The sequence below is a fragment of the Alosa pseudoharengus genome, unplaced genomic scaffold (assembly GCF_046254945.1).
Source record: "Alosa pseudoharengus isolate Yale_2024_CS ecotype anadromous, Long Island Sound unplaced genomic scaffold, YU_APseudo_1.1 YU_APseudo_1.1_scf_20, whole genome shotgun sequence".
Lineage (NCBI taxonomy): Eukaryota > Metazoa > Chordata > Actinopteri > Clupeiformes > Clupeidae > Alosa > Alosa pseudoharengus.
In genome coordinates, this window is record NW_027468664.1 from 17,660,391 (window position 1) to 17,673,798 (window position 13,408).

The 13,408-nt window shown below is 43.8% G+C and overlaps 1 protein-coding gene across 3 annotated transcripts in view; it reads right to left on the reverse strand.

Annotated features, from left to right (window-relative positions):
- Window positions 1-2,282: 2,282 nt before the first annotated feature.
- The window catches only part of LOC143136187 (glycerol-3-phosphate dehydrogenase, mitochondrial-like), a 36,489-nt gene continuing 25,363 nt past the window's right edge, over window positions 2,283-13,408 (reverse strand). For all 3 annotated transcript variants that reach the window (XM_076296743.1, XM_076296742.1, XM_076296744.1), the window contains exons 12-17: window positions 12,989-13,120; window positions 11,521-11,679; window positions 8,492-8,604; window positions 7,477-7,555; window positions 7,138-7,236; window positions 2,283-5,540 (exon numbers count right to left, since the gene is read on the reverse strand). In XM_076296743.1, the coding sequence (XP_076152858.1) occupies window positions 5,415-5,540; window positions 7,138-7,236; window positions 7,477-7,555; window positions 8,492-8,604; window positions 11,521-11,679; window positions 12,989-13,120 (708 nt within the window). In that variant the 3' untranslated portion in view covers window positions 2,283-5,414. The remainder of the gene's footprint in view (window positions 5,541-7,137; window positions 7,237-7,476; window positions 7,556-8,491; window positions 8,605-11,520; window positions 11,680-12,988; window positions 13,121-13,408) is intronic.

Consider the following 13,408-nt stretch of genomic DNA (forward strand, 5'->3'; position numbering starts at 1 on the left):
TGTGTGTGTGTGTGTCTGTATATGTGTGTGTGTGTGTGTGTGTGTGTGCGTGTGTGTGTGTCTGTATATGTATATGTGTGTGTGTGTGTGTGTGTGTTTGTGTGTGTGTGTGTGTGTGTGTGCTGAGGGGCTGGAGCAGAAGCTGTCAGCTGTGGTAGAGTCTGCATGCTCTTTCCGCTGGCCGGTGTGTGTGTGTGATGTATTGACTGCCCTGTCGCCGGCATGGCTGTGGGGGTAGCATAAAATCATTCCCGCCGTCAGTGATCTTCCTGCCGCGCGCAGATTAGCCAGGGAGAAGAAGGCTCGTGAACCTGCTAACCTATGTGAAAGGCTTGATATTTCTTCCCCTCTCCTCCTCTCTCTCTCTGTCTTCTGTCTTGTCTGTGCAGTATCAAAGATCTGTCTTAGTGGAATGTGATGTAGGCAGTGAGGTCTGGCCAGCATCATTAAACACACAAGGGTCAGGGTGTCCATCTGAACAGAAGACAAAGACAGAGAGGGAGGGAGGGAGAGAGAGAGAGAGAGAGAGAGAGAGAGAGAGAGAGAGAGAGAGAGAGAGAGAGAGAGAGAGAGAGAGAGACAGAGAGAGAGAGAGGAGGCACTGGGACACACTGACAAATTTCCGTCAATATTTGGGAGGGCAGTTGATGCAGCATTTCTCGCCATTGTACAATGCTTTGTTTGAGTGTTTCAGCCATCAGCTCAGCTGTGGGATGCCAAAGCACTTCAGGGACACGTTGTGGAACAGCAAGGTGTCCTACAGTACTCAGAGTATGGGACTGCTGGACACAGAACCAGTGTGTTGCACCACTGTGCTACTGGCATGGGTACAGCTACAAATAAATCCATCAAATAAATCAGTTTGAGATGATTAATCTGAAATGATAAAACATGTCTATATACTCTATAAGCCTGCCACATTTCAGGGCCCGTAAAAAACAATAACAATTGGAACTGAACCAGGCGAGTGAATGTTCTCCCTGCTCTTTGTTCAATTGTTCAATTGTTCTGTAAACCTTCCAGACTCTGAAATTAGGTAGAAATTCTCGTACAAAAACAACACACACACGAAGACCACACTGCCATTGTGTGTGCTTGGTCTGTCCAAGCCTTATAAAGCCCGCCAGGGCTGGTCAAGCAGGTCTATCTGAGTCTGGAACCGTGAGTCGGGGCTAAGTCAGGGCCTTGCATAATTAAATGGACCCCCCGGCAGGGCGAGGTGAGGTACGATGGGGTGTGGGGGCGCTATCACACCGCCATTCAAATTAGCTCAGGATTAGAGAGTGCAGTGAACGGAGCTGCCTCCTTAATTGCATTGTGGCGCTGAAATAACCGTTACTCACACCCCTCAGAAGGGGAATAAATCCCCAGGATTAATGGACAGGCAGATGACTGGACGCCCCGGCCATTAATAGACCTTTCTTTCTTTGGGGGGGTGGAAGGTCCCGCTCATGCAGCGCCACTCAACCACCACCACACCCCGAACCCCTCCCTTTGGTGTCGTGCTCGCGTTAATGAAATCAGGCAAATGACAGTGTAATAGATTTATCACAAGCTTAGGGGTCGGATTTGTGGGAAATCAGCTTCATCCAGGCAATCAGCGGATGTGTGGGCTGGGACATGCTGTGTGATGGCCTGTGTGTGTGTGTGTGTGTGTGTGTATGTGATGGCCCGAGTGTGTCTGTGTGATGGCCTGATTGTGTGTGTGTGTGTGTGTGTGTTTTGAAAGGAAATGTGAGTATTGCCTTGAAGACATTGACATGGATATTATTTTCCTACTGCTGAAAATAAAAGATAATATGATTCTACACAGTAGAACACTACTCCAGCATCTATAAATACATTAAATAATGTGATCCAATCTTTCAGATTATTTCAGTATCAGTGAGCACCAAACATGTACACAAATGACACGAGTCCTGTAAATCAAAACAATGTCAAACAATCACACACTACGCAACATGCAGATAGACCCCCAAAGAGTGCACAAATGACTTTAGTATTCAAATACAGACCATTTGGTCCTGTTTCAGGACTTTGATGAATAACAGCAAACAGTTTGGATCTGTAGCAGTGTAAACACTCCAGACTACAGCCCTCACCTGCTGAACACACTGCTACAATGGATTGTTTTGGAGCTGCCAGGGACACTAGATAATGACTGTGACAATACAGTATGTACAGTGTGTATTGATTGTCATCCTGTCAAACTGCATCCTTCTCTCTCTCTCACTCACTCATACACACTGACAGGAAACAAAGACCACACCTGAACAATGTAGTCGGCAACCAGATACATTTAATGATATAATTGCATTGCTTTTTTAATAAGCTTCCCAGATCATGTTACAATGCATTGCTCTCTCTCTTCCCCCACTCCATCTCCTCTCATCCCCCCACCAACTCCCTTCAAAGAATATGAATCTCTTTCAATCTGGATTAAGATGAAATTACACCCATTGGCACAGACAATCACGAGTGGGACACTCAGCCGAGGAGGTTTGCTGCTCACGACGGGACTGAGCTAGCTGTTCACAAGCCCTGCCTGTCTCGGCATTGTGTCCTGGTGACAATCTGTGTGTGTGTGATGCAAGCCCTGCCTGTCTCGGCATTGTGTCCCAGTGACAATCTCAGTTGCAAAAACACACCTCCTCCGGGATGGGCACGGCCCCTCAGGTGCCAATCAAACCGAAGAGATGCTTTCCCTGCGCGGTGGGCCCAGGTTCCCAACAGCTCCTTCAGCACTATATGGGTGTGTTGTGTCAGTAATCAACCTCACGTGCTACACATGCTTTTCTGTGCTTCATTTAAATCTGGAGAAAACATGGCGTACTGTAGCTGTGTTTTAGTTTTGATGAGCTTCCAAAAAAGCTTAATATGAGGTTATAGTAATGTTGTCAAATAAGCCATTACTTCAATTCATCGTTTTTTCTTACTCTCTGATGACATACGGTGATAGTTTTTGGAATGGTTACAATTTATTTTCCATTATTTCCTACATACTGGTCCTTTAAGCATTTCTAATATGGCCAAATGAGCCTAATAATTACAGTAATTATAAAATAATATGGTGTTGGTGGACATGATGATTACATGGAAACATTTTCTTGGGGGAAAATGAACCTGCTGACTATTATGTGTCAACCTTGATCGCATGGTTACATTCAACTGAATGAAGGTTGGGAACCTGAACCCTTGACAGTGTCTATGAGGTTTTCACAGTGTAATTCTCAAATCCAGTTTAACTTAAACAGTATCAGTCAGTAATACAAAAAAGATACAACATACTGTAGGTCCATCATATATTTTCAAAACTTGCATTCTCAAGATACAAAACAGTAGCTATACATATTAGAATATATTATTATGTATTATACAGTATTATGCATTATTATGTGCGCTATTAGAATTATTATTTTTGCTGTTGTTTTATTTGTAATTATTCTTGTGTAGAAGAATCCCTGACATAAAAGCTGTGTCATTGGTCCGCTTTTGCATGCATCAGTGATTGATTGACAGGTAGTGATTGATTGGCGGGCAGTGTAGCATGCAGATGTTTGTGTCAATCCACACATTCATGAGCATGACCTAGACCACCAGAAACAAAGGCACATTTAATACAATCCCTTTTCTCCTGTATTAATGTGAGACTGGATCCCTGTATCTCCCACAAACAACACTTAGACACAACAACAAAACACAAGCAGCGCTGCCACACAGATACAGGCTAACCAACCACATAGGGTGGCCTTCTACAAGCACCTTACAAAACATAAAATAACATCTTAGGAGTGCTAAGTAACCAAGCATAGAAATTTTCAAGAAAACACTTTTGCACAAATATATAAATGATAATCTATTGGTCCTTTTGGCTTCTAGTAAAAGACCAAATAGGACCGAGAACCATAATAAATAGAGTAAACCCACACCAAGATGGAAGAAGAATATATTAAATAGAATATATCAAATATAAAATGTAAAGGAGCAGTTTCAGTAAAGCAGTTATCCATGTAAACTTAAGAGACTTGGAGCTTAAAGTGCATCAAGTTCCTCAGTACACTCACAAATCTAAAAGCAATCCATACTCTTTATAAGGAAGGTGCCATCAAAGTGGCAAATAACCTTAAAATAGTCTAAAACTACAGTCCCATTTTTAAAATATGCTTGACTTCCAAAAACAACTTTTCAAAAACGTTGCTTTGATATTTCCCCCCAAAAATATTTCGTCCTTTAATGGGGTGCGCAAATGATCGCAAATAACACTTCACCGAGAAAACAATGGTAATGATGTTCATAGCCTATAAACTTTCCTGACACTTTTCAAACAAAAAGGGAAGTTCCCCTTTAAGTTGGGTTTTCAAGCACTGTAAACCACAGCACAGCCACAACAGAGGCGCCTTTCTTTGAACGAAGTGTTTTCCTAACATGAATACCACATTGCTTATAAAATGGCACAGCAGAGAAGTACAGTACAGAAAGCAGTGGCTGGACTGACTCATCAGTATGGGAAGCATACAAACGGCTTCATTCAAACGATTGGAGCACATGGCACAGTGGCTTGTCTGAGACAACAGCCACAACAAAGAAGAAACACAACAAAAAGTCACAAGGCTCACTATTCTCAGGTCTATCGTGTCATCTAGATTTTTTGTTACTTTTCCGAATAAGACAACCAGAACGCAATGGTGTGTGTGTGTATGGGGGGGGGGGGGGGGGGGGGTTTGCTTGTGTCCTTGTCACATTTCTGTGCTTGTTTTGAAAAATGCCCAAAAAAGCGCTGCAACACGTTAATCATGCTGATGACTGAACAGGCAAGCCCCTTAGCCCTTCATCACAGATCCCCTGTGATTAAAATCATAATAACAAAACACATCCCGTACAAAAAAACAGTGTCAATTGCATAAATGAAGCGTTTGATAAATTACTGAGAAATACAAAATATAAACACAAGCGTATCTTATGAGATCTAAATAGATTCACAATCAGTGTGTTTGACTTGACTTTGCATCAGTGTCATAGGCGTGCGCATACAAAAACAGGAATGTATGAAAATGAGAAAATGAGAAGGCAGATAATTGGTTGGATGAGATCATTGGTTGCTGTGATGGACCCAATGTCTGGTCCTATTACAGACTGTTGATAAAGGCAGCTGGCCAATCACAAGTCAGATATCAAAGGTGGGAGTGGTCCAAGTTCAGAGAGTAAGAAATGATTATACCACATATATTTTGCCCGGCACATCTTAGGCCATGTAATACTTCCTGGGTGAGCCACTGTGCTTATCAGTTAATGCACAGTGTTCATATACAATACCAGGGGGGCGTTTACTCTCTGAATCTGAAATTTACCCCCTCTGTCTGAGACTGAGGGTCAAGGGGGCGGGGCTTTGAGGGTCAGAGGTCAAAGCACCAGCCTTAGACCCCACCCCCGCTGCGGTCGACGGACACAGGGCCTCTCTGGTCCAGCCCTTCCTCAACCGTCTTCATTAGGATGGCCAATCGGCTGTCGGACACCTGACCCTTCTTCACCGCACTCATGAGCTGAGGGAGACACATACACACATACACACACACACACACACAGACACACAGAGGAGAAAGGTTAGATGTCTGCTGCACAGGACACACACACACATACATGTATACACACAAGTTCATACACATCATGTGCACACACACACAAACACACACAGAGACACACACACAGACACACACACACACACACACATACACGTGCATAAAAAAATGACCTTGGGGAGCTGTGGTGCAAGCGGCAGCACCGTACTACATCTGGGTCTCAGACTCAGCGCCCATGGGAACCCAGGTTCCATTCGGGCCTGTGGTCATGTCCCAATCCCACCCCATCTCTCTCTCCCATTCACTTTCTCTGTCTCTTTCCACTGTCCTATCTATATAAAGGCACAATGCCCAAAAACTTAATAACACCAATTACCAATGTCAACAACACACATTCAACACATTCACCAGTAACTCCACTGGTGGCTGTTACTAGACTGTGTAAAGACAAAGGGCTGTGTAAAAAAACAAATACAGTAGATAGAAAAACAAAAAAAGAACAAATAGTTAAAGGGTAAACAAATGACCTCCCCATCATAAACCTGTGACCCACACATTCCCATCAATGCTTTTCTAGAGGATTCTGAACAACAGTGTATCTTTTTCTTGCATTTCGAGCACAACCTGAACACCTCGAGTGTTTCTGTCAGACATGAATACAGTCAACATTCCAGTTCTCTGGCTGGAACGACTGCACCTTCAGTGGAAGTCCAGAGTCTCATTACTTCAATGACATAATTGCACGTAAAAGTACAGTAAGTGATCCTGCTGTTCCCACAGGTGTACTTTCTCACACCCACACCAAACTGAGGGCAACCTGCAAATTAATCTCTCATTCACTGCTCATTCACATTCACAGCTTCTATTAGGACAGAGGGAAGACATACAGAACAGGAGGGGGAACACAGGGATGTTTCTTTTTTATAAAGGGGTGTTTACTGTAATGATTTGGGTTAAAGGCTTAGTCTGTTATTCTAATCCTGTATAGCTTTGGTCTTTTTTATCCATTAAATCATGACTGTTCAGTGCACGTACACACACACACACACAGACACACACATACACACAGACACACACACACACACACACACACACACACACACACACACACACACACACACACACACACACACACACAGACAAAAACACTGTTTGTAAGCTAAGCAGGTATGGGCTAGATTGGCACTTGATGGGAGACCTCTTTGGAAAAAATGAAATAGCTGCTGGAAGTGGTGTTGGTGGGTGGCTAGTAGGTGCCAATCTTCCCTCTGCCCATCAATCAATGGCAATGCCCCAGCGCAATGACGGGGACACTGTGCTGCAGGAGATGCCGTCCTTCGGATGAGACATTTAACAGAGGTCCTGACTCACCGTGGTCATTACAGACACTTATCGCTAAGAGTAGGGGGTTCCCCGGTGTCTTGACTAAATTCTCAACCTGACTCATTCAATCTTGGCCAAGCCATAATAGCCGTAATATTAACAACTTTTCCCCTGAAACATGGACTGCACCTTTAATTCAGATAGGAAAGCGATTGGCTGGCTGCCATACATGTCATACCTGCATGAACTCGTCAAGCTCAACCTGTCCATTCTTGTTTAAATCCACCTCATTGAGGATCTCGTGGAGTGCATCCTCATCAATCCGCATGCTGAGTTTCTATGGAAAAAGCAAAACTCATATTGAATGGGCAAATCTTAACGTTTCATGCTTCATGTTAAAATGAAGTGATCAACTTCCCCTGCATTTTGCTCATATTTGAAGTGTGTACATTTGAATTGATTTAAACATGCTACTTGACTATGTTATATTTTAGGCATGAGAATGAGAGAGGAAAAGCAGTTTGCCATTACACACTAACCAAAAGTGTATTGTTAAGGTATGGCTTTGTTAGCTTACCTCCAAGACCTGCTGCACATCCACTATGGTGATGAAGCCTTTGCTCTCCTTATCAAAGCGGTGGAAACGTTTCTTATACCTGTCAATCACAAGGCACAGGAGGCACACAGGTGGATACGTGGGCACATATGTGTAGGGAGAGAAAAACGAGAGAAAGAGACAAAGTGTGTGTGTGTGTGTGTGTGTGTGTGTGTGTGTGTGAAAGAGAGAAAAAAAACAGTGAGAGACAAAGTGTGTGTGTGTGTGTGAGAGAGAGAGAGAGAGAGTGAGAGACAAAGTGTGTGTGTGTGAGTGAGTGAGTGCGTGAGTGAGGGTGAGTGTGTGTATGTATGTGAGACAGAGAGAGAGAGATAGAGAGAGAGAGGAGAGAGAGAGAGGAGAGAGAGAGAGATAGAGAGAGAGAGGAGAGAGAGAGAGGTATAAGTAGAAGGTATGTGAAACAACAAGAACGGCAATAAGGCACAATGCTGTAAGAACAAATCCCCCTAAACCAACCATATTTGCCTGTACATATTCACATTGTTTTTAGTTGCCCAGACTACTGTAATGTGTGGCATGTGTAGGGGCTTAAGTGAGGGCGCTTTGGATGTCTGGGACGGAAAATTACTGAGCATTTGTGAGGGAATAATAAATAGCATTATTCTTCAGAGAACATAATCATCATATGCAGTCAATCAGGGGCACAAAATCAGTCCTCAAGTCTTTCTCCCTTCCCCCCACCCCAACGCACACACACTCACACACACACACACAGACATATGCATACACACACACACACACACAAACCCCAACACACAAACACACACACGTGCATACACATACACGTTCACACACACCACACACACACACACACACACACACACACACACACACACACACACACACACATGCATACACATACACGTTCACACACACACACACACACACACACACACACACACACGCGCACGCACACGCACACGCACACGCACACGCACACGCACACACAGACACAGACAAACATGTGGGCTTGTACCTGTTGACCTCCTGCTCGTTGAGACAGATCTCGGAGGTCTTGGTCAGCTGTTCTGAGCGGGACTTGTAGCCCATCTCATGATGCAAGAACTTCTTCGCTGCCTCCATCTCCTCCTGCACACACAGGAGTACAGCGCAGGAGCATTCAGTGGCCGTGCTAGTAGCAGCCTCTACACACCCATCTAGAATCACTCCACATTACAGGTCTTTAGGCATGAGCACTAAAAGTTGCTATATGGAGGTGTTGTTTTGTTTAAAACATAAAAAAAAATGACCTAAGAATATACACAGAATGTTAAGAAACAACCGTTTTGATGTAAAATCAAAAACTCCTGTGCTCTAAACTGTCTAGATATAGTCACGGAAGCCGGGCCTGCTCTCTCGTAATACCACTTTTAGCCACCTATGACGCTGTATCTACTACTATGAAAAGCTTATGGAAGAGTGCCGTGAGGTTGCAGAGTTCCACATTTACCTTTAAAATCTTATATGATTGATCTCTACGAGGCTCATGGTTGTCTGAATAAGTGTAATTTGATATCAGATGTCTAAGATACTGGCATAAAGATATCATATACAGTTCATTTAAGAACAACAGTTTTGTTGATGGGATTTAAATCAAAGTATTTGTGATGGTGTCTTTTGTATGGGGAAGGGCCAGGGAGCACTATGACTGGTGGCTATGTGACAGCATAGAAAAAAAGAGTTATCGCACACCAATGAAGTCTTTCCTGAGGTGCTGGCTTCTTGTGTTAAAGAAAATAAAATGTTAAAGAAAATAAAAAGAAAGTCGCACACTCTGCTCCACGTTTTAATGTTAAAGTGACGTTTCGGCCGTCTGGCCTTCTTCAAACTTACACTGCTTGTGACAGCAGTCAACCTCATTACTGTCTGTGTATTACTGTAACACACATAGCATAGAAACTAAGCACTAATGACTAATAGCACTGATCCACATCTGTTTGAAGAAAGTTCTCATCAAATGCCATGCATTCCAGCACACTAACTTTCCCACATTGAGTTAAAGGGGAAAAAAAAAAAAGCGGCCAGGGACACGAATGGTATCTGATTGCTTTTAAATGGTTTGTTGTCATATCACACACAAAGAGGCGGAGGTGAACTTGGCTGCTTGTCTCTCTCATGCCTGTCACAGGCTGAACTGTTTCCAGTCATATTCACCCTCACTTACGCCCTCTCACTCACTGAACTGTGCCTCTGAGTTGCTCTCTCGTCTTTCTACCCGGACCTGGCGCGGTTCTGGCTGAAACTTGGGCCGGATCTGGCTGAGGTGTTTTCCATTCAGTGGCTACGTGAGCCAAAGGTGTCGAGTTCTTCAGGAGAGCTCATAATAATGGTGCAGTAGTTACACTGTAAGACGGGAGGGGTGGCTGAGTTGAGTTGGATCTACATGACACGCTACAGTATCCTCTGGAGAGCTACAGATACCCACTGCAGCCTACAGCCAAGTGACGTTCCGGTCTCTGAACTAAAAGAAATAATTTTAATTTTAAGGAGTCTTCAGGGACTTATATAATGTATGTACTGTACATATGTATCGTATGTTAAGTACTGTACGTATGTGTCAGTTTATACCTCTCAGCGTGGGGGTCCTTATTTACATGTTATAGTAATTAGTTTTAAAGCACATTGCATTAAAATGAGGGTATTTATTTTTATTACTGTAATACTAGTTCAGAACAAAAGTAATGAACTGACTACCTTTAGTAGTGTCCCTATCATCATCCAGCAATGGAGCCGACTGATAGAGCCCTGCTGTTTGTGCTGTACCTGCTCCAGGGCTTCAGGAGATGGTGTCATGTGAGAGGGGGCTACTGTAACAGAGGGACTTGACCCCTCGGGAACGATTTCAACACACAGGCACGTACACAAACAGCAGACCCAATCAGTCTGAGTGTGTGTGTGTGTGTGTGTGTGTGTGTGTGTGTGTGTGCTGAGGCATGGGTGTGTCCCCTCCCCTGTATTGTGTGACTCCGCTGAGAAAACTCCTCCTGAGAACTTGAATCCCCATCAAAGCCGAGCACAGGGAACCAGGCCTATTAATAGCGTCACAGGAAATGGAGGGAGTAAAATGTACGTCGGAGGAAAAGAATAATCTTTCTCTCCCTCTCTACCTGCCTCTCTCTCTTTCTCTCTCTCTCTCTCTCGCCTCCCTTTGCGATTTTCAACGATTGGACACATGGAATACATTCAGTTTACTGAAAACAACCATGGGAGGGTGTGCTTTAATTGTTGTCTTTACGGCAACTCATCCATGTGGGCTATTTTTAATCATGAACAGGAACAATAGAGTGCTGGTGCATTTGAGCACAGAGAACATTTCAGGTCTTGGCTTGCCAGTCATTTAGGGTCACTGGCCTCCAGTATTGAGCCGATTCAGGTGAGGCCAACAGGCACATTGAATTGTGGCTTGAAATCAATCCAAACGCAAAGCTACTGCCAAGTATTGCGTACAGTGGCAGTCAACCCCTGTCTAGACTAAAATGACTTACTGACAGTAAGCATCACATATACTGATACCTGTTTGATTTATGATACATTGTAACTTGCCATACAATTACAGTAATATATAAGACCTTGTCAGTCTGCCATGGGATAGTATTCAAATAAGAGTATGTGTAGCGTGGCACACAGTTAAGAAACAGGGCTTAGGAAGACGGGGAATGACCTTGGAGGGTTGCATGAGAGAACTTAAAGTGAGGTTTGTCCTAACCGAGGTCACAAAAATCCCCCGACACTCAACGCAAAGAGTAGCGTGTTCCCGGTGTCCTGGCTAAATTGGCAACTTGGCTCATTCCATCTGGACACCTAATTGGTTGATTGATTCCCTCAGCACAAAATGGCTGCCATGCATCACGCAGGTCAGTTGGGTGCTACACATTCATGATGGTTGTAGTGAGGTTCCCCCCTCACTGTAAAAAGTGCTTTGGGTAACTAAATTAATTTTAAATGAAACATGTTGTTGTTGTTGTTGTTGTTGTTGTTGTTGTTGTTATTGTTGTTGTTTGTCACCTGACTCCTCTCCTCGCTCCAGCCCAGCTCCTTGGCCATGATCTCCACGATGCGGGGCAGCGCCTCGTCAGCCGCCTGCACGTTGAGGAAGCCCAGCCGCGTGCGTCTTGCGATCACGTCGATGGCCGTGCACGCGTACTCCTTTATGGCGTACAGAACCTGTGGCCCAGCGTGAGACAGAGCAGATGGCTTTGATTTAAAGGAGAATTCCGGTGTGATATTGACCTAAAGTGTGTTGAAACATGATACCGAGTGTGAACGTATGTCTCATAGCTCACCTCGGCTTGTCCCCTGCACTCAGAAATCTGGCGCTAGTTAGCCAATGCTACCAACAGTGTTTCGTTGTGGTGCCTCGGGCATCGGCCTAGCCATGCAAATAAATCACTGGTTTACACCATTTACGAGGCTCAAAGTAGCTCCATACTTTATTGGTAGACATCCGAGGGTCTTGACATTTAAAATGAGACATGGAGAACTTTGAAAAAGCACTGGTAGTTTATTTACAAGACGATTTATACAGACAGTACCTTAAGGAATTTTACCGTTCAACGCCATCTTGAATTTAGTCACGATAAGTCGAGCGACGAGTACGAACGAACAGCTATAATAAGCGACTAAATTCAAGATGGCGTCGAACGGTAAAATTCCTTAAGGTACTGTCTGTATAAGTCGTCTTGTAAATAAACTACCAGTGCTTTTTCAAAGTTTTCCATGTCTCGTTTTAAATGTCAAGGCCCTCGGAAGTCTACCAATGAAGTATGGAGCTACTTTGAGCCTCGTAAATGGTGTAAACCAGTGATTTATTTGCATGGCTAGGCCGATGCCCGAGGCACCACAACGAAACACTGTTGGTAGCATTGGCTAACTAGCGCCAGATTTCTGAGTGCAGAGGACAAGCCGAGGTGAGCTATGAGACATACGTTCACACTCGGTATCATGTTTCAACACACTTTAGGTCAAAATCACACCGGAATTATCCTTTAAAGCACTCAGAGGAAGGTGTTTGCATCACACTCACTGTGTACACAGAAAACACACACTCAAGTTCTCCTCCAAGTCACTATCTGTGCTTAGTTGATTTCAACTTGAGGTCTCTTCTCGATGTTTCTCAGACTGCTCAATTTACACAACTGGTCCTAACTCAAAATAAGGGACAAAGTGTAAAGTCTAACTAAAGTTAATTCAATAACTAGACAAAATCTATTTGCTAATTTAATGCCATGAGCAAGATCCTAAGCATTAACCTCGGTGGGTCAGCTCAGCTCAAAACTTCCACATGCAATGCAATAGCTTTAGTTTATGCATGAAACACTTTGCTCACTGACTTAGCACTTTGCCCCACATTTATATTTGTCAGTGGAACATGTGCTTATAGCTCTTGAATTCTTTATCTAGAGTATAATAGTCTACTTGAGTACAAGGATGATAAACAAAGCAAATAATGTTGAATGTTTAGGCAAAGCCTCACCTCACTCTCGATGTAGGGGAACTCGGAGACCAGGCGCTTTCCAACGATGGGCCACCTCTTCCCTGTCACCTGCGCCATCTTGGCCACATCGAAAGACTTGCCTCCGTAGGTCGCTGCCAGGTGCTGAGCAACCTGCGAGATGAGATGAAAATAGACAGAGCTGGTACACACTGAGTATCTATCAGCAAGCAACTTACTGAGAACCGAGACAAAGTCAATTAGATGAACCAAAGTCTTCATGACTTAGTTGCATTGTCTGGTTATCAAAAACTCCTCCATGAAAGCACTATATTAGTTATTTTACAGTTAATGTTTTACTACTATTTTATTACCACAATCATGTCAGTGTGGAAATGATCTGGAAGCATGAATGGAAGCGATGCATGCGGGCAAGAGATTCCGCTGATATGTGTGACAAAC